Raw genomic sequence first — 24,419 nt, 5'->3', positions numbered from 1 at the left:
AAAATCCTCTGAACTCTCCACTGAAACCAAAATAGTAATATCCAAACACATTACTGCTGCATACTAATGTAACTCATCATCCAAATCAATGTGGATGACTAATACCTATTTGCAGTATTGGCAGTGCTGTTATAACAAAACCAAAGCAATAACAAGTACCACCCCTCCTCCTCCTCCTCCTCCTCCTCCTCCTCCTCCTCCCCTCCCTCTCTCTGCTCAGGCTGTAAACTAAACTTCACACCACCACCAGCGGGATGCCTGGGTCCACCTGGCAGTGCAGAATGCCAACTGCTGATTGGCTGGCATACCAGCGCGAGATAGAGAGCGAGCGACAGAGAGAGAGAGAGCAGCAGAACAGTCTGTTCTGACCTGTCTCTCTATTTGGCAGACCATCATAAACAATCTTTCTCGCTCTCTATGAGTTTCCCCGCTCGGCTGCTCGAGTCTCAACTCCCATGTGAGCAAAAGTGACACTTGTGTTGCACACACTCTGCTTTGGCAAAAACAAGAGAGGACAGGAGAGGACAGCTGATCTATTTATTTCTCAAAAACACAGAAGGATGAAATCAGTCATCAAGAGCTTGTTGAGCCTGAGTCCGCTGATGTGGAGCCACAGCTCATCTCTCTCTCTCTCTCTCTCACAGTATCACACACTCACACACACAATATATATATGTATATATATATATATATAAACAAATATAGCGTGTGATCCTGTGAACTGGCCCCTCGGTTGCATATCATTCAATTACAGAGTGTGTGAAGACACTCAGCGGGGGTATGATGCTAAAACCCAACATTGTTTAGATTAACAGCTAGGGAGCGAGAGAGAGAGAGAGAGAGAGAGAGAGCATGTGACCATAAAGCAACGCATGAGCTTCTTATGCAACCGCACTGTTCATCTTCACCCTCATCTCTACTGGTATGCATTTCAATGATAGGCAAGTTAACCGCCAGCTAACTTTACACTGAGGCCTATGTGTAATGGCTCCATAGCTCCTGACAAGAAGACGGAAAATAACCAAATACTAATACTGTGTATCAAAGTGCCAGCAGTACACCTCAGTACTGTAAGCATGAATAAATATGCACTGCCCTCATATGAAACATCTACTGCCAAGTGACTCCCACTGCAGTCAGAGCAGAGCTGCACATACAGGCTCTGAAATAAACCACAGGCCGCTAATATCTGTGTTTGGTAGGAAAACCCGTGAGGATGATTGTATGTTTCTCAAAATACTGACAACTAAATAGCCTGTTTAAAATGAGATGTGAATGAGCAACACTTTTAAATGCTTTAAACGGGAACAGATTTGTATGCTTAATAAATGAATTAAATAATCATAAATGATGTAAATTGTTGATTAATTTTATGCCAACTGACTGATCAATTATTAATGTCAGCTGTAGTTTTAGGTACAGCTGATCACATTGTAGAGGACGCTTTAGAGAGCTGCAGCAGAAAACAACCTTTGCCCTTACAGCTGTCAGTGCTGTTGTGCAGAGAGCCTGCTGTGCAGAAACATGTGGATGTACGCAGATAATCGCACACACATTCACAAAAGTTTGTGCACGCGTTTTCTGATGAGCGCACACACACGCGCATCAAGAGGAAAGACAAAGCACGTTCCCACGCCTTGCCTGCGGTGGTCTGACAAGGGAGGGAGGAGCGGAGGACAGATGATGAGCAAGAGTGGACAGAGAAGGACGGGACAGGAGGAGCAGGTGGGACGCTGACAACAAAACATGAAGCGTGCCAAGCTGTCGGGCCTGGCCAGCACTAAAGTGTATTCTAATATGATTTCAAATTACATAACACAAGCTGGCACACAGCAGCTTCACTCCACGCTGTAACTTGGGACTATACACACACACACACACACACACACACACACAGAGGCAGCAGCAAGCCTGTGGTGATCACTAAGTAAAACTCATTCCTCTTCTTCTCCTCCTATCATAACAAACACAGCTGACAAGCAGGCTTTTAAAGCTCACTTCGCTTTACGCAACAAAGCACGAGCAGTTGTAACATCCATTTATCTACACGGGGGGAAGGCAGTAGTGACAGCTTTAAGCCGAAGAATACACATAAGAAATGAACTGTCTCTTATTATCAGTCAGACACAGCAGGGCTCTATGCTAACTACTAAACCCATTTCCAACCACATCAGTGATTATTCAGTTTATTTTTAACTTGTGATTACACAAATCATTGTGGTGTGGGAGGAGTTAACTCTGTAAAACACAGAAATATCTGCTTCACTTTGCTTTTGGCAGCACCAAGTTGACCTGGATTTTAACAGATGTTTTGTTTTGCCTTCATTAATATTATTTTAAAAATGTTTGAGCAGAGTGAAGTGATTGGAGAAACCCTCCATCCCTTTGATTTCTGAAAATTGTAAAATGATCAAAAATTTAAAGAAATATCAGTAATAACTAAGCCCTGAGTCTATTGTCTAAATGAAGCACCAGCTTGGTGATTATTCTGTACATTATGTACTCAGACCTACATTATGTGGTTGTGTCCATATGGAAACAGCCGGAGGCAAAACACATACCCTAGATAGTTGAGTGCATAAAGAAAGCCATGTCAGAATGGCTTATTTCTGTGCTTATTTCCATTATGAGCCTACAGTACATTAGAGCAGTATAGTAAGAGCAGCTGTAGTGTATGATGAGGATTAAACGGTGGTTATATAACCAGTGACCTGCCAGTGCAGGCCTGCTGATCCTGGCACAGCACAGTACAGCGGCTTAAGAGAGCAGCTTACCTCTGGAAATGACTCAGTTCAGCGTTAAACTGACATCATCTTTTACAAGATACATAACGCTGTCAGTCACACGCACATCCCGGTCCTCTTTACAGCGACTGAACGGTATTCCTGCCGGCTGTAACTCTCCTATACAATCTGTGAACCGGTGTCCCAATTCTTGCTCACACACACTGGCTTTTAAGCACAATAACCCTTTTCATACAGTTTACTGTCCAGAGCTATTAGTATATTCAGAACAATACGATAATAAGAGTAACGCTTTAGTATGTAAATATATTAATATTTACTATTCGTCCACACTGCTTTCTACCAACCACAGCGGAGCATTTTGGTGACATAAGATAACGTTAGTGGATCCCACACACGCACCTACTGTAACTGACTAACTGCTTCATTTATGCTTCCTTTTATAGTGAAAACAAAGCATTCACAAATATATTAACAGCCCCACAGCTCTGCCGATAAAAAAAATATTACAATGTGAAACATGAAATTGTCTCATTTGTAAATGGAGTTTGGTGAGACGCTCTCTTTCTGTCTCTTACCTTGGCTTGGTTTATGAGGAGCCCTACGAAAGTTGACACCAGCACCGAGCCGGACATGCTACCTTTCCTCCGCATCTCCTGCTTCAGAAACGGGAACGCGGCTGCCGGCGGCTCCTCAGGTACGGTCACCGTGTAGGACTGTCGCATGCTCGGCATGCTGGCGGAGAGATGAAGCCGACGACCCGGCGCGAGTTATTCAGAGGACGGGACGGTTTTTTCCGCGCGGCTCCTCCTGGATATTGAGCCGTTTTCTGTTGCAAGGAGGCGAATGAGACTTTTCACTCCGTTTCTGATAGGCTCTCTGCCTATTGTCATTCATTCATTCATATAACGGGACGTAGCAACCACACAAATCACGCCGAATAAAAGACCTGTTACTTTCCCTTTAAATTCTTCTTCTTACACACTATAATAATCAAATGGCGAGCGATAAAGCGCAGAGAAAACGCTTCCTGATGACAAAAGAGCGACTGACTGCTGTATCATTATACGCAGGTGTAGAGCAGGTCTGTAAATGGCATTTCATGTATGTTGTGCTCTTATTCCGTTTTACAGGACTGCTCGGGTAAAAGTCGGCCTACACCAAACGTCAGCGACCGCCTCCAGCCGCGCTGCCTACGTCAGAGTCCATCCTTCTCCACGCTGCTGCATCAGCCTGAAGGACTTTATGCTGTGGTCCAAGGGGACTATTCATCTGCTCCATAGTGATCATTACACACAACTAAACGTAAATACTCATATGCCACAATATCCTCTGTTAAGGCAGTAAACAGTATAATAACAGACGAGAGGAAAAAACACTAGAGGGTAAATGTAACAATAGAGCTTTTTCACAGAGGACATTTGAACATGGCACAGGAGGAAAAGCACTAATAAACTTAATGATACCTGCAGTCCATTCCACTGGGACAGTTTAAGGGAACAGGGTCATCATTAAAATTATTAGTAGCATCTGTGTTTTACCTATTATTAAACTCAAATGTCTGCTATAAAAAAGGTCTTATTGAAGGCTAACCCTATCTAAAATTAGAGTGAGCTGACCTAAAAAGGTCCTTAAAGTGTGTCCAGTGAATCACCAGCAACACAGTGAATAATATTTTGGTTGTTGTTTCACTCTAATTTAGTGCTCTGTCATAGTAAGATGATGAAGACGAATGACTGCTGCAATCCTGGATTTCATCCACATTACTCAATGTAGTGTGTTTACTAACGCAGCATAGACAGTGGGGTACAGATACATACAACAAATAGAGTTCACCATTTTTGATTGATCGTTGCACTCTATTAAAATGGTAAAAACAAAAAATAAACTAAAATTACTCAAATATATATATTGTTACCTTGAATCTAGTGACAAGAAAAGTCTATACTAATTTATGCTATTAGCTTATATAACAGACTCTAGTGTAAAAAAATGTAAATCATAAATATTTACTCATTGTTTTCACTTGTTTCTTGCCACCTGATGAATGTAAGTCGAATATTCAGCTTTCTTCTAGCTCTATTTTGGTCTCCACCAGCTTCTGAGAAAAATATCTGTCTCTTTAGCTGCTAATATCTCCACTGTTTTCACCAACTTAGTTAGCTGTCTGCCATTTAGCACTGAGTAGGTAGCAAGCAATACAATTTTCAGAGCATTTTAGTTAAAAAGAGCTGCCGGCTGCTGCTGAACACAAGACTGAAGAGAGCTGTGAAAGTGAATTGAAACAGTAAAGCTAAAACTAAAACAATGAGCTGAACTGAAGGGATTTGTGGGGTCAGGTGATAACTGTTTGTTGAAACTCTGATAATATAAAATATTGATAATGCAGTAGCAGCTTTAGGGAAGTGTATCCAAGAATTTTTCAATTAAGTAATCAAACACTGTTTGAAAGAAATTATGCCAGCATCAACAGCTAAAATAAAATAAGAGGAACATTTGTTTACAGGGTTTTACAGTTCAATGATACTCATTAAAAAAACTCATCTTGATTGCAACCATAGAGTTTTTGGAATGCAAAATTCATCACGAGTTTGCATCAGTGTTTTTCAATTTCATAACCAGGGTCATATAACAAACAAAATTGTGAGGGACTCTGACTGAGCCAGGATGATTTGGCTATGTGCTGTTACATTCTTTTTAGTAAACAAGGGTTATGAGGAGGGATTGTTGAGGAAATATTAGCTGTAGAATGCTATAGCAGTGCTGGTGGTTACACAAAGTTGTTGACATCAAGCACCTAAAGGTCTCGGTGACCAATGATTTGAGGCTTGACCTTTTGGACACCTTTAAGAAGTTCCCAAACTGAGGCAGCTTATCGTCTCCAGCCATCTTTAGTTTTCTTTCCTTTATATGATTGTCTACTGATCACATCAATGCAACGTGATTGAATTACAATTCTTGCCATTCATACTGTGCTTACTGTGTCTGATTTCAACTGAACCAATGTGTAGGGTGAGAGAAGTGCAATATGTCCCAAGCAGCAATCTCATGACCCAGGCTCAAGCCTGTGTACACAACAAATAGCTGCAGAGTACATTCCATCACCAGGCTAAACGAGTGTGTGTTTGTGTGTGTGTGTGACTGAGTGTCTAAATCCTTCAGGTGGAAAACTACAACGTTAGAAGCGGGCAAAGAGTCAATGTTTGTATTCTGATACCTGATGCAAAGGGCTGTGCAGTCTGGTATAAAATTGGGACAAAAGCAGTCTCTGAGCAATGTTACTGTATCTAGGAGATGTCAGAGTACAATTACCCTGGGATAGCTGCTCTATTCCCTAAGCTAAATTAGGCACATTAGGCTGACAATCTCTTCACTTAAATTCTACCCAGGCAAAACATATTCCTTTGGAGGGCAATTAAAACAATTAATTGTTGTAGGTGGCGGACCTCGGCCTTTGATCTACATTCCTATAAAGTACATAGCATTCTTTAACTTGCTAGCAATGATGTTAAATGCTGGCATCACCTCAGTGGAAGCATGAGGGAGAGGCCAGGAAATGTGGGAGAGTCCCAGAACAGAATGAAGTCTTCAGTACAGTCTCTGCAGAACTGGATGTCAGATCAAGTCTGAAGTTGGCTACATAACCACTGAGCTAGCAACATGCTATTAGTGTGTCTAACTCACTTTTTCAGTTCTTCAAACAAAGTGCCAATCTGCTTATAATGAGGAACTCTAGCTTATTAAATCAAACGCAAAGAACCCAAAGAACAAAAAACATTATTATTCTGACAAAATAACCTAAACTCAAGGTCTACTTTTTATGTTTTTAATTATATACATTTCAAGCCATATATATGACTACCTATTATCACATACTGTAGTTTAAGTTCCATATTTAAGTCACATGATCAGATAAGATTAATTCCAACGACACAAATGTTCATGCTACATATTCAGGCCGTGGTCAGGACAAAGACAACACAATCTAGGTATGATTTCTTCACCTCCAGTAATGTAACCGTTGTATCAGACTGTGTTCCAGAGAGAAGCACTGACCCACTAAAGCAAAGCCCTTGATTTATTGCTAGCCTTCGACAATCCTCAATTGTAGTTGTGAGCTTTGGGTAGTGACCAAAGTGGGTGAAATAAAACATGCTAAGCTCTTGGCTAGACTCACGTTGCACGTGTGGGTGAATGTTTCTGAATCTCAGGGTTCAAACAGTGCATCAGAGTTGACACTACAGATGGTTTGGATATCTGATAAAGGCCTTACCCCAAGAACAGAAGAACACATTTCAAGACTGTAAATGTTAATTGTTGCTACCATGAACCTGTCCTGGATAATAATCTAGGGAATGGATGAATAGAGAGATGTCAAATCACTCTAGATCTGAGTGTAAAAAGACAATTGAAACACTTTTACTTCAAAGTACTACGAAGTGTTGCTTTGAGTTGAAGTCAAGATCCCAGTATTGATACAGGAGCATCCATGGGCTTGGTACAGTACTTGAACTCAAATATCTGTCCTGATAGTCATGCCAAACACTGACCCAAAAACCCTACTTATCAAACAGACCCATAATAATAGCTTATAAAACTGAATTACTAAAAGTACTGGACCTTGTTCACCATAGAACAAAGTGAGCTCCAAATCACACCAGACTGTGTTTTTTATCAAACCATAAGCTGCCTGACAGAGGTGGCTAACGGAGAGTAGGGCAGTCTAAAAATATTATTGACTCAACAGAAAGTCTAGACACAAAGCAAGAACAAGATCTACTCGGGGCACAATTGAGACAGCTTTCACTGAGGCGTGCCACCCTGGCCTCAGAACGGCTGTTTGTTTACTGGGGCCAAAGAGTTCCCTCTGTGTGAGTGAAAGGTTGTCTTTACAAGGAGCTGCCTCCTAATTATATACTGAATCTAGTCTGGGGTTTACAGCTCATTCATAGCTTCTGAACAAAACTTTGTAAAAACCAGAGAGGTTACATCATGAGGCTTTTTTTTCTAAAAATGTGTCATGATCTCATTTGAATATTATGAATTGAAAACATGAAAAACAAGGCTCATAGTAATGCCAACCAGACTGCCTTACTCATAAACATGGAACAAAATAAACAGCACCATGAGGCACCGACAGCCGTTATTTTTGTGCTGTAAGCTTCTGAAAAATATCACGATTGGGTTAAACTTGCTTTGCCAAATCTATTTCAAGAGACCCTTCAACATTAGTGAGTTTAAACATTCATACTGGAACAAGAGGAGGACTAGAGGTAATTTAAGTTGTTCTGTAAGAATGATCATTGTATATCTGATATACCGGAAACAGCAGAACAACAACAACAACAAAAACTGAATAAAAAGAGAAGATTATGTGAAATGTAAATTATAGGGAGTGCGTGTCATATTTGTCTGAAGCTGTATATTTGCTGCATTGTGTTCAGTAAAACTTTGGGAGGGTACTGAGGGGAGCAGCTGGGAGGCAAGAGATTGATATGTAGTATGAGGGATATGTGGTTGATTATACACCAAACAAGACCAAAAACTTTGTTCAACTTTCTATAAGAGAGGCACCACTTATGGCATGGCATTTATGAAGTAATTCAATCATATCGTCTTAGCTGCCCTCGCTCTATTTGATAAAACAGCTAGAAAAGCCTTAGTGGAAATAATAGCTTGAAATGAATTTGTAGCTCTATTAAGCACAGCTGTAACAATTAGTTGATTAATTGATTTGTCAGTTGATAGCAGCTATTTCAATCATTTTACTTGTTTAAGTAATTTTTAAAGGTAGAATTGGTAATTATTCTCTGCTTCCAGCTAGTTGACTATGTGACTATATCTTCGTAAACTAAATACCTTTGAGTTTTGGGTTATTGGTCATAAAAAATGAGACATTTTTACCATGGGCTACATACGAGTAGATGAACTGATAATTGTACTGATAGCAAGCTTTTCTGACTACAAGCTTAAATGGTTTGATGTTTACTGCTGGGTTCCCTGAGGACGGATGACCTAACATGACATGATACGAGGTCAGGCAGCAGTCACAGGAGCCGTCATTCTAGCATCCATCAGTCATGAGATCATTCGTGACATCTTTCCCTCAAAATATGTCAGACATCACGCAGCAGACCGGCCCGACAATAAACTACAGTAGGGAGGAACGCGACACACCCACTCTACATCACCATGACGACACTTCAAATGAGTGTTACGCATGTATTTACACCTACAGTGTATGCAGGCAAACACACACTTCTGACTCTCTTGCTAAGAGGCATGTTTGCTAGTAAATAAAAAACTGGTCAGAGAGCGCTTCAAGAAGTGAGTTTGGGGTGATACTCAGCACTTACTGGGACCAGTATACATCCATATGATCACATGTAGATTAAACTGTGGTTGTATCTCATGGTAATATTATGCATTGATTCATCTATCATCAATCATTCTTTTGAATAATGGACTGTTAAGTGCGCAAAATGTCAAAAATAATGACAAATTCCAATAAAGGTTAGTTATTTTTCCTTGGTATTTGAGTAAGATAATTAATCAATTAGCAAAATGGCAATATATTTCTATTAATCAACTACCTAAGTTAACTAAGCCTGGGGTTAATTTACAGTAAAAATAGCACAAATGGTGACAACCAATTAAAGCTTTTTACCTAAGTCTTTGCATGATGGGTAGGTGTTGATTACTTGATAACCTACATGAGGGTAAAGAGTCATAAGTACATGAGTGCCTATTAATTTGCCCCTTTCGGTGGACTTTTGTTTATTTTGACATAAGGTTGACCATTTACTGAATTAAACTGATATAAGAAACATGAGCATTAGCTTGTGGTCCACAATTGAGTAGAATATCAAACAGTGTCTTTGTGTTTCAAGGTTCAGCGCTCCAGGCTCATACAGTAGTACATTATTTAATTAGTGCTGTCAGCAAACAACAATGAATTCTTTTTATCTGGCGCTCGATTTCTAGCTTTAGTACAACCCCCCTTGTTGCTCTACAGGTCATTCAGCAGTCTCATGGTGATAAGATGATCATGATGTTTGACTCACGAGAGCGGAGGATTTTATAACGTGTAGATCGAGCTGGGTCACGATATCTTTTTCATGAATGGAGAATTGTATGAGTTAAACGGGAGCACCTGATTGATTAGAAAACGTGAGGCTGTGATGTGTCCATTTAATATTGTTGAACTTTCCCTAGATGCAAGAGTCATATAAAGCAAGCAGTCATCATCAAACATGCAGACTTTTTCTGTACTGTCACACACTGACAAGCACCAAAGGTTGACACAATTTACACAAAATGTTAACACAAAGTTCTCAGATAAGTGTCAGACAGTCACGTTTAACCCAACTGGTGAGACCTCTTCTCAGCACTGTGTGGATGTCACTGTGTGGCAGACAATCCTATTAGTTTGTGGTATCCGGTGACATCACATAGTTCCCAGAACAGCACCGCCCACCTTCACCTGAGTAGAGGTCTAATTAGCCTTACTAAATGAAACCACATGTGTGGGTGTGTGGGGACATTCAAGTTTTTGGTGTTGCTATTTTAGGGGCATAAATGAATAATTATTGTTATTCTTGATTATTAAGAGAATATTCATTTGATTCATTTTATTGTCTATTAACTGAATGTTAAAATAATGAAAAATAACCATTGCATTTTCCCAGAGCCCACTGGTCTAATTTGTCTGACCAGTGGTCTAAAAACCCCAAATATCACATTTACAATGATATTAGAGAGAGAGAAAAATATCACCAAATGTTCTCTATTCATTATATTGTATTGCATTATCTTGGCACCCTCAACCCTCCATATACACATAGAGTATTTGTGTATTTTTACCAGTATTGCTGTTTTGTGGGGTTACATCACAAGACCTGAAATACTGATTTGGAAAATCATATTTTTTTTCTTCTTATTTAGAATGGATCTTCACTTTAATGTTATGTCTAATCCTCCAAAATAGTATAAATGTTGGTGGAATGTGAACAAGTCAGTGGAAGCTTGTTCTCATCACCTCAATGAGACGCACTGAATAATTAATGCTGGAGCAGTGGTAGCCAATAACAGCTACATGACTCAGTTTAAGTGCTACTCAAAGTATTAAAAAAGTGAATTACTAATTAACCGATGGTAGCTATTACAATCATAATGTTTGATAATGAGCACAATGTGAGAGATCTGTGTTTCTTCAATATCGATTATGTTTAAAACTGATTGATAATTGCTTTAAACGCACTAGGAAAACATGTCAAATAAACATTACCACAGGTTCTCCCTAATTCTCTCTTCTACTCTTCCCCCTTCAACACCCACCTCCTCCATTCATATTAGCAGTTATCGGGACTAATCCAGAGGGGGAAGTGGGTCAGTTGGGCGTTCTGACCTGCACAGAGGAAGCTCAGGTCATTAATACTGAGCTCAGAGATGAGAGGCGAGTGGTTGCAGACCCAGCTCATCTTTGCCTGGCAACAATTTGCGAGAGGTGTAAGCTAGCTAATTGCTGGGTTATAAGAGGTCAGGTATCCATGTGTGAGAGCTCGTTTGTCACATTACCATGGAGCTGCGTGCACATAATGGAAATAATGACCTCTGATTTATGTATGATTATGTATGAGTTTGTTTTTCTGAGAGCAAAAAATATAATCTCAGACTGTATTTGTCTCATCTGTAACTTGTCAAAGGTGAGAGAGTGGTACTGGTACTGCATATCATTGCACAGTAGATCTTCAAGGGCTTTGACATTAATTTACACAATAGTGCCCCCATTTGGTAAAAAATGGTACTTTCTGTTACCACAAAGCATTGTGGGGCTTTAGCAAATAAATGGAAGGAGTGTACCTCAGTGGAGACTGCAGCTATGACTCCATTGAGCCTTACACAGCCTCTAATTATTGATCCTCTGTCGAGTAAGTACGTGCCCAATAAAAACAGGAAATGTCAGGCCAGCATGTGCAAGAACACTGGACCCTTTCTTACCGTGGAGTCCCTGGTGGGGGAGTCGTATAGCCCGTTACTGCTCGGCTCCCAGGTCGAAGAGCTGAACGCTCTACTGCTGCTGCTGCTGCTGCTGAAGGCTTCCTTGGTGGAGCTCCGCGAGAGGGCCTCCTGAGTGGAACTCCGCGACAGGCCTGAGTAGCTCGGACGGGAGCTGGTACCGTATGAGTCGGCCACATCGCTGGCCCGACTGCGATAGCTCCGCAGGGCACTGGTGGAAGAAGACGGGGTAGAGGAAGCAGAGGAGGTGTCGCTGAGGCCCAGAGAGGCCAGGTCCCTGCTTAAGTCACTCTGGGATACAGATTTTCGTCGACTGAGAGAGATGCTGGAGGCCACCGGTGAAGAGGAGAGGTAGCTGGACTGGGCCGAGGATGGACAGTAGGAACTGTAGCCGATGTAGGATGACCCCCCGCCGCTCAGCCCTGACCCCCCGTAGCTTTTGATGGGCGTTCGGCTGAGGCTCTCGCTCCGGCGGCTGCTGCTGCTGCTGCCAAGGATGTCGGCACGCGGGATGGTTCGGCCCCGGTCGCGGTCCGGGTCCGAGGAGGTGCTGTAGTTGCGGCTGCGGGTGGCGGAGCTGCTCAGATAGCTGGAGGAGGAGTAACCTGAGGAAGAGGAGGAAGTGGGGGACTTGTAGGACGACAGCCTATCCCGTTCGCCGTAGGAGCTAAGGCCCGGGGTCAGGGAAGAGCTGTAGTGGCTGCCGTAGGAGGAGCCAGTGTAGCGCTTGGCGGTGGAGGAGACGCGGGACATGTTGGTGCTGCTGCTGCTGCTGCTGGTTTCTCAGCCACGGGGAGGGAGAGCCTCTGGAAGACTGCATTGACTGCAGCCAAAACAAAGAGACAAGAGCTCTGTATTAGTTCATCAGCAGCAATCAATCAATACTTAGACTACAGCAACAATGTAGGCAGCAGTTAGGACGTCATTCATCCTCGCTTCACCGGGCATTCATCTGATTTGAAAGAGACCATAAAACTTCCACCTTTTTAGCATATTATCATGAAAACTATGCATCTAAAATGATATATATTAGGTGCTCACCATCCTGTTATATAAAGGATTAAATCAGCATTTTTTCATGTTTCATCCCATTTACAACAAATCAATTTCCCTTTACATCCATTTTTCAAAGCACGCTGTAGTGTTTTAAATTTTTCAGTGTGTTTGTCTTGAGTTGTAAGCAGCTTAGTTAGCTTCCATTCAGTACATCAGAATCAACTTACAACAACTACATGATGCAGCAGTTTGTGCAAATGGATCTGAAATGTCTCCAATACATTCACCTTTAACAATAATAGAAGTTATAACACTTACAATTCCTTGTGGTATTGTAAAAGTCCAACCTTTACTCAAAAATATGAGTTTCTTCTTGTTCCTACTGTTTCACTGTGTAGAATGATGTCTGTGCAGAGTTTGACAGTAAAAGGATGTTTTTCATCTATTGAAAGTAGACAATCCAACTTTAAGGTGCCTACAAGCCCAATGTGTGAAGTCAGAAATAGTGTAGAGGCTCATCCTGGTTCTATATTCAACTTGCACAAGTGTGATGGGGAAACTTGAAGCCGCCTGTGCACAAACACTGAGAATTGACTTTAAAGTGAAGTTGAAAAAAAATCTTGTGTCCAGCTGGTAAACTTTTCAAATTAAAATGATTGATATATAAATTGTGAACTTTTTAATGAGGGAGAAGTTGGAAATCTAATTTTAAGGGATTTTAAAATGATACTTTTACTTTCTTTGTGGATAAATCATTTCAGACACAAATTATTTTTCAAAGTAGAGTATTTTATATTAAAACATGTCTGGAGGGGATCTGAGGCAGGCAGGAATCCATGTCTTTCAAACTCTATGACCCTGATTTCTAATGCAGGCTTCCTGTTTAAAATCTCAGCCCAGACAGATGCTGCTGGCCCCACCACAAGATGGATTTGTACCATGTGACATTTGTTCCCAGTGAAACAATTACATTAAAATAATGGGGGGTTTTTTATCACCCCAAGATCGGGCTAAAATTTCTCTCTAAAGGGTTTATCTCTTATTACACCAAGAATGTCAATGTCTACTAGCAGAAGCTTCATTTCCATACTTCACTGTCACTTCAAGTTCTCAGTCCTATCTCAGGCTGTATACTTGTAACTATGTGTTTGTAATTTTGCTGCCTGGAGAATGCCGGTCTGCAAGCCCCTGGAGGGTTTTTTGGCAATTCTTCCTCATATTCCTCTGTATTTTTAATTGTTCTATATATGTATATAAAAAAACAAGCACATTAAAGAGAGCAAATGAATGAAATTAGATGAAAGAATGTATCCAGTAGAATGATGTCTTTGGTGTACAGCAGGTTTGTTGACTACTGACCTCTCTCAAACATGTCAAGGGGAACTTTTTGGGATGTTTCTTAGACTCTCTACCACCTAGGAATCTTAATAAAGATTTTAATAGAAAGATTGTGTATAATGTACATCATATTAGTACTGATAGATAGTAACTGCACTGTAGTGAGTTTTATTGTTAAATGTCAAATGAGCACTAACTTGCTGATTCACTACTCAAGCATCTTCAGCTGGGCTTGGTAAACCCACAGGAAGCCTCTTCTCCTACAGCACCTTTAATCCCATCATTAAATCAAGGAGCTAAATGAAAATTATAGGATAGAATCTCTCTCTCTCTCTCTCAGTATAGTGTGCATCTCTCACGGCTATAACGGGAGACTCCAGCTGCTTGTCGGGAGGCCGTGGGGCACAGTGTGTTCCTGCCGCGGCCGAGGCAGAGACAGGCTCTTGTTCACATGCACAGCAGTGTCTGAATAAATAAAAGTATCTGGTGTTGCTGATCCGTGTTGAGTTCAGTGAGGGAGGCTCCTATTTCTTTAATCTCTCTCTCTCTTACAGCTCTCTATCCCTCCTCTCTCTCTCTCAGCACCCTGCCTTCTCTCTCCGAGTGCGGCTACTTCTTCCCGGTGTAATTTCCCCTCCTTCTGCGTCTCTATCTCTTTCTTGCTCTGCCTCTGCTTCTCTCTGTGACCACGGGTTTATCAATAATTCAGCATATGGATCTGGAGTAGGCAGACAGGCAGCGTGCTGGAGACGAGCCAACGCTGCTGGCCAAAACACACATAGGAGGGCCGGGGCTGTGGCGGCGGCCGTAAAGTTGAGGTACTGCTAAGCCGCCGAGGCTAACAACACCAAGAGCTCGGCCTTTGCTGTAAGTCAGTCAGCTGAAGCGAGGCTCTGTAGAGATGTGAGGTTTGTTTCTATGATTTGGCAGCAGCAGCGTTTGCAGGGTTATTTTGGTTTTGGCAACAGTAAAACATGGTGCTTGAGTCTCTGATTGAGTTCTCTGATAGGATGAAACCTGGATCTGGACTCTCTATCACCTCCTCTGTAGGTTACTGGAGACAGAAAACATGGTGGGAGCTGAAGTGGAATAAACAAGGTGTCAAGCACCACAACTCGTTCTTATAGACCAGAGGTGATCAGTACATGGATGAACTAATCTTTAACACTGATTCTTCAAGTTTAACTGAGCATGCAGCCTGAATCAGTAGCTCTTTGTATCCTAGCTCCGACATCAGCTGTTATATACAGCATTTTAATTATGACTACTGACTTCCTAACAAACAGCAAAAATCTACAGACATAATGACTGGTGCAGATAGAAGTGTTTATAAGCTATTAACAGCACTTATATATAGCTGATATCACAAGACAGTCAGAGGCAGTGCTGTGACATCACAATGACAAGTGATGTGCTCACTTCACTTAAAAAAAGTACATTATGCTCCCCCATATATTATAGAACTCCTGTCCCCATATCACACTGGAAGAGACATGATCTCATCTGACCAGAGACTGATGTCTGTCCACAGATCCAGGATTAAGTGTTTTGGGGACGGGGCCTTCTTTATTGCTGCCTCATAACTGTGGAATTCTCTTCCACCCCCCATCTGATTCCTCCCCACTATCAGGAATCACCTACATGCATCGATCAGGCTGTGCTTCTAATGCAGCCTTGTCCAAACTATTCCATAAAGGGTAGTGTGTCTGAAGGTTTTTATTCCAACCAATCAAGAGCACACATGAATCGACCAATCAACTGTCTGGAGACTGAAATCAGTGGATTAAATGAGTCAGGCCTGGTGTGCTCCTGCTGGGTTGGAATGAAAACCTTTATGGAATAGTTTGTTCTAATGAGTTTATAATCTGTGTGGAAGACATAATAGTATACTCCAGTAAAATACTGTATTACCCCAAACCAAAATTCCTATCCAGATCATTTTTGCAGAGCACAGTTTCTGCTACCCTGAGCTGCTCAATTACTGCCTGAATGTAGAGAAAACACTTGACTTTTTGATCGAGTTAAAACTTTCATTCATCACTACAAATTCCACTGATTAAAAAGGCTGCAGGCGGTAATCCTGTCACATTCTTACTGTATTATCACACCAGCTCCAACCTACATTATGTGACTGCTCTCACTGTGTAAACACATGGATAAAAAAACATGGTTGAGTGGACTTAAAGTAAGGATCCTGCATCTAAGACAAATTCTCATCACCCATACACACCTTTCTATATTTCCACAGCCGTGTCAAAGATGTAGACAAGCTCGGGCTACCCTGGTGGGTGAGCTGCTGGGAGTGAAGTGCAAACAGCAAGTCACACCTGTGGGAGTAACACCAAACCGCACCGCACCACACCGCAAGGCACAGCACGGACGCAAACTATGGATTTCACTTCTGAGAGGAAATGTCTCCACAGAAACCATAACACACGCACAAGCATGCGCTGTACTCACTCACTCTCACACATACACACACACACACACACACACACACACACACACACACACACACACACACACACACACAAAAGCACTCTGGCTACTCTGAATCTTCTGTCCCCCCCTGAGGTTGTGCTAACCAATAGTTACCATGGCTACTATGGCAACGAGCTGCATTGCATTTGTTTGCTTGCTACCAACGCAGTAAGGACGTAAAAGTAGCAGCAGGGCATGTTCCAGAGCCAATGTACACTTAGCCTGCTGCTGTCAGAGCCGCAGCCTGATGACTCCTTTCCTTCCTTTACAGAGAAGCTCCTGTGCTGCAGGAAAACAAGACAGCATCAAATATTCATAATATAATAGAGGTCAGAGTAAAAAAATACAACAATCTACTACTATGAATGAGCTGGTTGGTGTATGAAGCTTCTACTAAGTCTGTTTTAAGAAAGCTGTCAAGCTGTCAACAGAGCAGCAGAAGTAACCGCATGAGAGAGGCTTTCTGCAGGGTAGTGGAAGGCAGTTTTTAGCAGCTGACTGCTGGGAATCCTTGGCAGAGAGCTGGAGAGATGAGGTTTCACTTACTGGGCAGGTTTCAGAAAACCAAGCTCCAAACTGTTTTCAGGAAGCCTCGTTTTCACGACCCCAAGCTGAATTCAGAAGTGATTTAGAGACACAAGCAAGAAGCACCGTAAAATGTAACACCAGCAGGAGTGCCTTGGTAGCCCAGTGGTTACCGCGCATGCCACTAGTGACAGCGTCCCTGGTTTGATTCCAGAAAGGGACTTATGCTGCAAGTCATTCCTGTCTCTCTCTCTCTCTCTGCTTCCTGGCAGCCTCTTTGCCAAATACTTTTTACAAAAAAAGAAAAAGATCAGCTAGTTTAAATGAAAATGTACATTTTCTATTTTTAATGTACGTTCCCTGTCGGTTCACAAAGAATCACTCATCACCAATACTACCATAGCTCAGAACAACTCAACACAAAGCAACCAGACAGTACACCTACAACAAGCATTAATAATATAGTCAATAAACTATAAATGTACATGATTGGATACATACATTTGTCTGCAACCACATGATCACGACCACCACACAACACCAAAAACAATCCTCACAACTATCCCATAGGTCCTCACCAATATACATCAATACTCCCCTCATTATGAACTCTGTCATTCCTATTGAATCAATATTGAATCAGAGATGTGCTAAATCTATTGATAAGAGCAAGGGTCATTACTTAAAGTTAGTTGAAATAAGTGTGATTTACCTCAGGCCCTGCAAACATTCAGGATATAGTATAGTGATTTGCCTTACTGAGCTGCACTCTGAAGAATTTGGATGATTTCTATTGTAGTAGAAGCACTAGAGGCTTCTAAATCATCTGCATTTAGATGTGTGAAGTAAAAAGGAATCTTTAAAGTTTTGGTTTATCAACAAAATGAAATATAGGACTTAAACTCCCCACGTGGATATTAAAAAACTACAATCAAAGAAGAAGAGAAATAAAAAAGTTTGGTGTAGTATGATGAATCAATATCTTAATGAAGCAAACATGGACAAAATCATTTAGTGAAACCTTTTAAAGCCTAAACTGATATATTTCAGGGCGTTCTCAAAGACCCCCCAGGCATATCCTGAATTGGCTCAATTATCTCTCTGAAATGTGCATCTGTTGTAAAATCCATCACTGTAATGAGTGAGTGAGTCAGATCTCTTACAGTACATATTGTCCTCTCAGGTCTCCTGCTGGCTTATTAGAGTGCAGAGTAAATCTCAAGTGTTTTAGGAAGAGAGTGTGAGTGTGTGTGTGTGTGTGTGTGTGTGTGTGTGTGTGTGTGTGTGTGTGTGTGTGTGTGATGACGCAGAACGCTACAGCCGCCATGCCCAGGGGTGACATCGCCATGAATGTAACACCAGCATGGACACTCCCCCACTGGTGATTTGGAATGATTATGTGTGTGTGTGTGTGTGTGTGTGTGTGTGTGTGTGTGTGTGTGTGTGTAAAAGTGCTGTACTATAGTAAATGGTTGGTTCTATTTCCTTTCTCAGCTGAGTCAGTGCTGATTTGAGGCCAGCGCTGTGATTCTATGTTAAAGTCAAGTTTAATACTGGGTTGGATGTAGTTTCCATGGAGATGGAGATGGAGACAGTCGTAGATAGCACATGTAGTCAAACATAGGGGTGACAAATAGCTTAATATTTCACTCCTTATGTCATAAACTAACCAGATCTGTGGTGTGTTGATGATGAGTATGGATCAATAATAATGTCCATTAATCTAACTGATTATGAAGCAAAAAAAAACTGCACTGTAACTCATGTGATTCTCAAACATTTGAAAAAATGTACTTCTTGTTAATTGCCATTTCTTATCATTTAGCTTGTGTATCTTAGCTGATTTCTTTTTAGCCGGGGGGCTGGTCGAAGAAATAGGCCAATTTAAGAGGGTTTTTTTCCCTCTAAGTTGACTTACAACATCCTGTTAAACTATATTGATTTATTATTATTGATTTATTATTCTTAATTCTGCCTACAGAGCTCTGATTAGCTCTGTTCTGTTTCCACCAACACCATAACTTATTTACATGGCTGTACCAGACTGTGTTGTTGCAGTACAATGTGGTTCATTCTTCAGTATGCGTTTCTGTCAAAGCTAATTAGATCATTTACCCCCCTTTAAATAACATTGTTATTATTAATAAACACAGGAGAATAAGCACTGCCATATTACCATCTTATAAAGTTGATATGGTTGCATGTTAGCAACCAGGTGCATTCATATTTGTGACCTACTATGCCTCAAATAACAACAAAGGTTAAGCCCAGATCCCAAATCCACCACTATACTTATTATATGCTGAAAAATACACAAATTGGCATTCTGTTAATTAAATCTTACGCCTGTCACAATAATTATCTTATCCACTTATCGTATAATAATTTAATTATCAACATCATCATGTCAAGAATGGATTCGTATTATACATGGACAGGACTTTGAACATTTTTTTTACCTCAATATTGCCACACTTCACATTAGCAGCTAAGAGGGTATATGCAGTTGCAACTGAGGCTGGTGGGAATTGTAGTGTTTAGGCACTACTTACTTCCACCAGATGCAGAGCAACTATAGTATTTATTTGTTGCTGTCCACCTGATGATTACAAGTCAAAAAGTCACTCTCACGCTTGCTCTGTTTTGGTGTCTTACTCACTTTTAGTTAATATAAATTAAAATTTGGTGCTGTGTAGTGCAGATGGGTTCATCAGAGCCTTTTTTCTTTTTCTTTTTTTTTTGCTGAAAACTGTTGCCTGCTGCCACTGGAAACAATGTTGTTCGGGTGGTGAGGCTGAACCTAATAATACAAATTTGCAGGCTGTGGCAACACAACAATGAAGCCAGACACACTAAAATGCACCATGGAGCTGAGTGGAACAGAGTTGGGTGAAAATTCTCTCTAGGTAGCTTTCAGTGAAGCTGCTATCAATGAACTGCTTTTTTGAACATTAGAACATGAATTTTCATACTTTTCACAATGCACCAAAATGGCTTTTACCAGACTGTGCAAACCTGTGATGGAACAAGTATTCATCATGCAGGAAAACAGAAAGTAACTGCCACAGTTTTGACCTACAAGAGACCTAAAATACTTTCTGTTGTTACTGTTGCTTTAATATCATACATACCAAAACTGCTACCAGGTAAAAAAGTGTTAGTACATCGACATGGAGGTTATTCAGGGGTCTGTGAGCTGTTCTGGGTTTGGCTTGGTCTTACAGACGGCTATATATACCCTGAAATGTGAGCAGATAAGACGCTGCTGATGTCTGTGAGGGCCACACTGACGCCTCTCTGTGCCCTCCCTAACAGTCTGTTACAACTATAGTTAACAAAATGTTTCATATTAAAACTAGTCTGCTGAATCTTCTCCAGTCTCTCCTAGTGACAGGTTTGAGACTCTTTTCAAAACTTTTCCCTTCAGACAAGTCAAACATGTGGTAGTATAATATGTATAGTGCAGGCTTTACAGCTAGATTAAAAGAAAAGACAATTTAATTAGAGTGCTGGTAAAACGCTTAAATATAAAAGCACAAAATTAAAGTGCCAACTAAAAATATCTTCCTCATAAAAATGCTATCAAAAACAAAAAAAAGAAAAAGAAATTTAATATCAATGATTTTGTTCTTTCATTTCCAGCTTTTGAAATCTCTCCGGGTCTGACTGTGAAAGCTTAGTCACCTCTCATATTCCACACAACTTATTAAACCGTCAAAAACAACTGCAATCCACTGAGAGGGCAACTTTTTTTCTCATGATTTCTATTCATACGCAGTTTGTGCTGAAACAAATTTCCCTACGAACCTTCCTCACAACATGACCACGTTCCTAACAATATAAAAACCTGGAGGAGGAGCAGCTAATTAGCATATATCATTACCACCATCTGTCGGTGACTCACGGTGGGCCATAAAAGCAGCAGTGACCTCAGAGATGAATCCGTCAGGCTGCGGTGATTGATGCTGCGGCCTGTTCAGCTGACTGGCGTAATGCTTTATTCATTGAGCTAATCATTTGGTCAATTAGACGCCATTATTATTTGAAACACCTGTCAGGGCTTTGTCATCGGTGCTGAGTGATGCTGAGAGATGCTGGAGATACGCAAGATACGCTGCTAAAAAGTAACAAGTGGCTAAAAAAACATTGAGTCATACTGATGAAACGGCTGCTTCTGATCCATTCACAAAGACTCAGTCTGCAGTAAGCTGTGTGATACTGATGATGTCACTCAGTTTGGATTTTTTTTTAAAGCTGCACTAATCAACATTTTTATAGAAACACTGGATCTCATCACTGTAATGTGTATGAATGGTTAGTTTCCTCCTGATGAGCAGGTTGTCATTGTGGTTGCCCCTGCCATCAGTGTATTAATATGGGTGAATGTGTAAAAGCGCTTTGAGTGGTCATAACGACTAGAAAAGTGCTATATAAGTACAGTCCATTTACCATGTATTTACTTATCACACAATAACATAATTGTCAACATCATCATGTCTATATATGGACTTATCATATGATACATGGACATGACCTTGATCATTTTTTGACCACAATATTGCTACACTTCCTCACTGTGACGTCCTGAGTGGAGACTGCAGAAGAATTAAAGGTAAATAACTCTGTGCCCAACTATAATGGCAGTCTCACCCCTGCCCCCCTTACATTATTCTGATATTACATTATCATTATATCAGTGGTATAAAATGATCTTCAAATGACAATAATATTGTTTATCTCGATTATATCTGAGACAATACATCGTTCAACAAAAATAGCTGTCACATTTTACATACTGGTGAATGTGTAAATTAGAGCCCGACCAATATATCAGTCAGTTGATATTATCAGCCGATACTGCCCTATGACAGATATATTGGTATCTGCGCGTATGTTGTCTGATATGCACAGACATATATTTTTTAAATTTTTTAAAGTTATATGGGCAGCATTTTATGTATATTTAATCATTGTCCTGAATTCAGGTGTACTATGTGCATGTTTATGCTCTTAGTGCTCTATGTGTTATTTTTTTTATAGCTATTTATAATTATTGAATTCACAGTTAAGTATGTTTCAGTGTACTAGTGTCATTTTATACCAACCAAAGGTAATTGTTCAAATGTAAAATATCACAGCCTTCTTTACATATCTTTGTCTGATAACCACATTTGAGGAATAATTGCTTTTATGTATATACTGTATTGTGTATGTAAACAATATATCGACCATTATATCATTATCAGGATTTTTTCACCCCCTAATATCGATATCAGCATCAGCCCCAAAAACCCTGTGGTTAGACCCTAGTGTAAATAGAGTTTGCTAGCATATTTCACATAACAGCTTTATAAAGTGATAAATGTTGTTAGACAAGACTTTTAAAAATCCCCTCTCCAGACATGTTTTCAGATATATAAAAAGAATGCTTTCAGTAATAATTTGTGTCTAATATGTTTTTTCCTCATCATTTTTTGCTTCTCCTTCATTGCAAAATCTGGAATCTGGTTTTTCACTTCAAGAGTTTCACTACTGGACACAAGATGTTTGATATTTCACTGCAGTGTTTCTCCTGTATTCATTCTGCAGCAGCACACCACCGCTGCAGAATTATGAGTGCCTACTGCTGAAATCTCACACGATCATTAATATCAATGAGCTGCTAATGATTTTCACTTGCACACTTGAAATTGTTGTGACTCACTGACTAGTGCGTCAAAACCCAGAATCATCTCCCTCTCTTCGTGTTTTAAAGGACATCTACGTGAAGGGTGCTGTTATAAGAGTGGCGTAGCTCTTTTAGGGCAGTGTGTGATGCGTGAGAGGCAGAAAAGTGGCAGTGACTGAGTGATGGCAGAGGAAAAGGTTAGCAGGAAGTTGTAAATGTAGAGTACAGGCTGCAGTGTGTCAGTTAATAAATGCTGCAGCTTCCCAACACCAAGAAAAGACTCATCTGTTGTTTCCCCAACTGCTGGAAAACTGACCAGCTATTCTCATTGTGGCAATCTCAGCCATGGGAACAGAGAAATGTCTGCCTGCTTAGTACCACCCGCCCCCTTCTCGTTGTATGTGCACTGGAGGCTTCAAGTTCCCTCATCACACTTACGTAAGTTAAATACTTGACAGTATTTGGCATCCAAACTAGTTGTGATGTCACAAAGTGGTGCGCATACGGACGAGTCTTAAATTAAGATTTTTGGTGAGCCCAGAGAAACTTTTCCCCTTCAGCAGATCAATCAATAGATCAATCAATCTTTATTTGTATAGCGCCAAATCACAACAAAGTTATCTCAAGGCACTTTACACATAGAGCAGGTTCTAAACCGAACTCTTCAGGTTTTAACTTTAAAGAGACCCAACATTCCCACAGATAAATATGAAAACAAACTCATCATCAGCACAGACGTCATTCAGCACAGTGCAGGCCAAACATTTAAGCGCAGGCACAAAGCAAAACTCATTTTTGAAATGAGGGGGGCTTTTAAAAAAAAGTTTTTGTCTCCAATGTAAGTCAAGTTACCACCATTATATTTAATAGCTGATGCACTGTGCAGTTTCAGTGTCTAATGCAAGAGACATGTCCTCCACCTGTTTGTTTTATATCATTTCTGCTTCATGAAAACCTTTTAGCACCACTATTAAAATGCCCAAAAGAGTCTAAATCTCTACAAGGCAGTGGTGTAGTAAAGTGAGACACAGCATCACTTTCACCAGCTGAGTCATTTCATTGTGTGTCACTGTAGACTGATCAAACACAACGCACAAGTTATTTTTTCCAGCTTCTTCCAGAATAACATTACAGCTGATCAATACACGGGCCAGATCCACTGTGGTGTAAAACATGTTGGTATATGTGTGAAGGTGTTACCTGCTGTATTTGCAGCGGCGTGTGTCAGTCCCCACAGACTGCGATGGCTCCAGGGCAGCTCATCCTACGGTCGCTACCCCACAGTGTACACACACACACTCGCACAAACGCTGGGGGGGGGGGGGGGGGCTCTACGACACCGATCACTCCTGAGAAAACACAAGGACACGTTACATGTTACTACTGTTACACACAAGGAACATGAACGTTAAAAAAATATATTTTTATTCTGTTGATTGAGGACATTTAATAACAAACTGCTGCACTTAAATATCATCTTGACAATGACAAAGATAGCAGAAACCAGCAGCTTCTATCTGTGTGTTGTGTTGTCCCTCAATGGCAAACTGTTTCACTTTAAGCAGGCAACCTCAGCATGGAAGTGAATGTACAGGCCACCGGTCAACGCGTTCTCTGGATTTCATGTCCGATCATTAAAGATTGATGAT

At 40.8% G+C, this 24,419-nt stretch overlaps 1 protein-coding gene across 5 annotated transcripts in view; it reads right to left on the bottom strand.

Annotated features, from left to right (window-relative positions):
• usp2a (ubiquitin specific peptidase 2a) overlaps positions 1 to 24,094 on the bottom strand; it is a 40,160-nt gene extending 16,066 nt beyond the window's left edge. For 2 of the 5 annotated variants that reach the window (XM_053321601.1, XM_053321604.1), the window contains exon 1: positions 11,745 to 12,651. In XM_053321601.1, the coding sequence (XP_053177576.1) occupies positions 11,745 to 12,515 (771 nt within the window). In that variant the 5' untranslated portion in view covers positions 12,516 to 12,651. Of the gene's footprint in view, positions 1 to 3,322; positions 3,857 to 11,744; positions 12,652 to 23,970 lie in introns of those variants that run through there. The other 3 variants (XM_053321605.1, XM_053321606.1, XM_053321602.1) reach the window with 2 other exon arrangements.
• Positions 24,095 to 24,419: the final 325 nt, after the last annotated feature.

The sequence above is a fragment of the Scomber japonicus genome, chromosome 6 (genome assembly GCF_027409825.1).
Source record: "Scomber japonicus isolate fScoJap1 chromosome 6, fScoJap1.pri, whole genome shotgun sequence".
NCBI classification, from domain to species: domain Eukaryota; kingdom Metazoa; phylum Chordata; class Actinopteri; order Scombriformes; family Scombridae; genus Scomber; species Scomber japonicus.
This window is presented reverse-complemented; position numbering and strand designations above follow the sequence as displayed.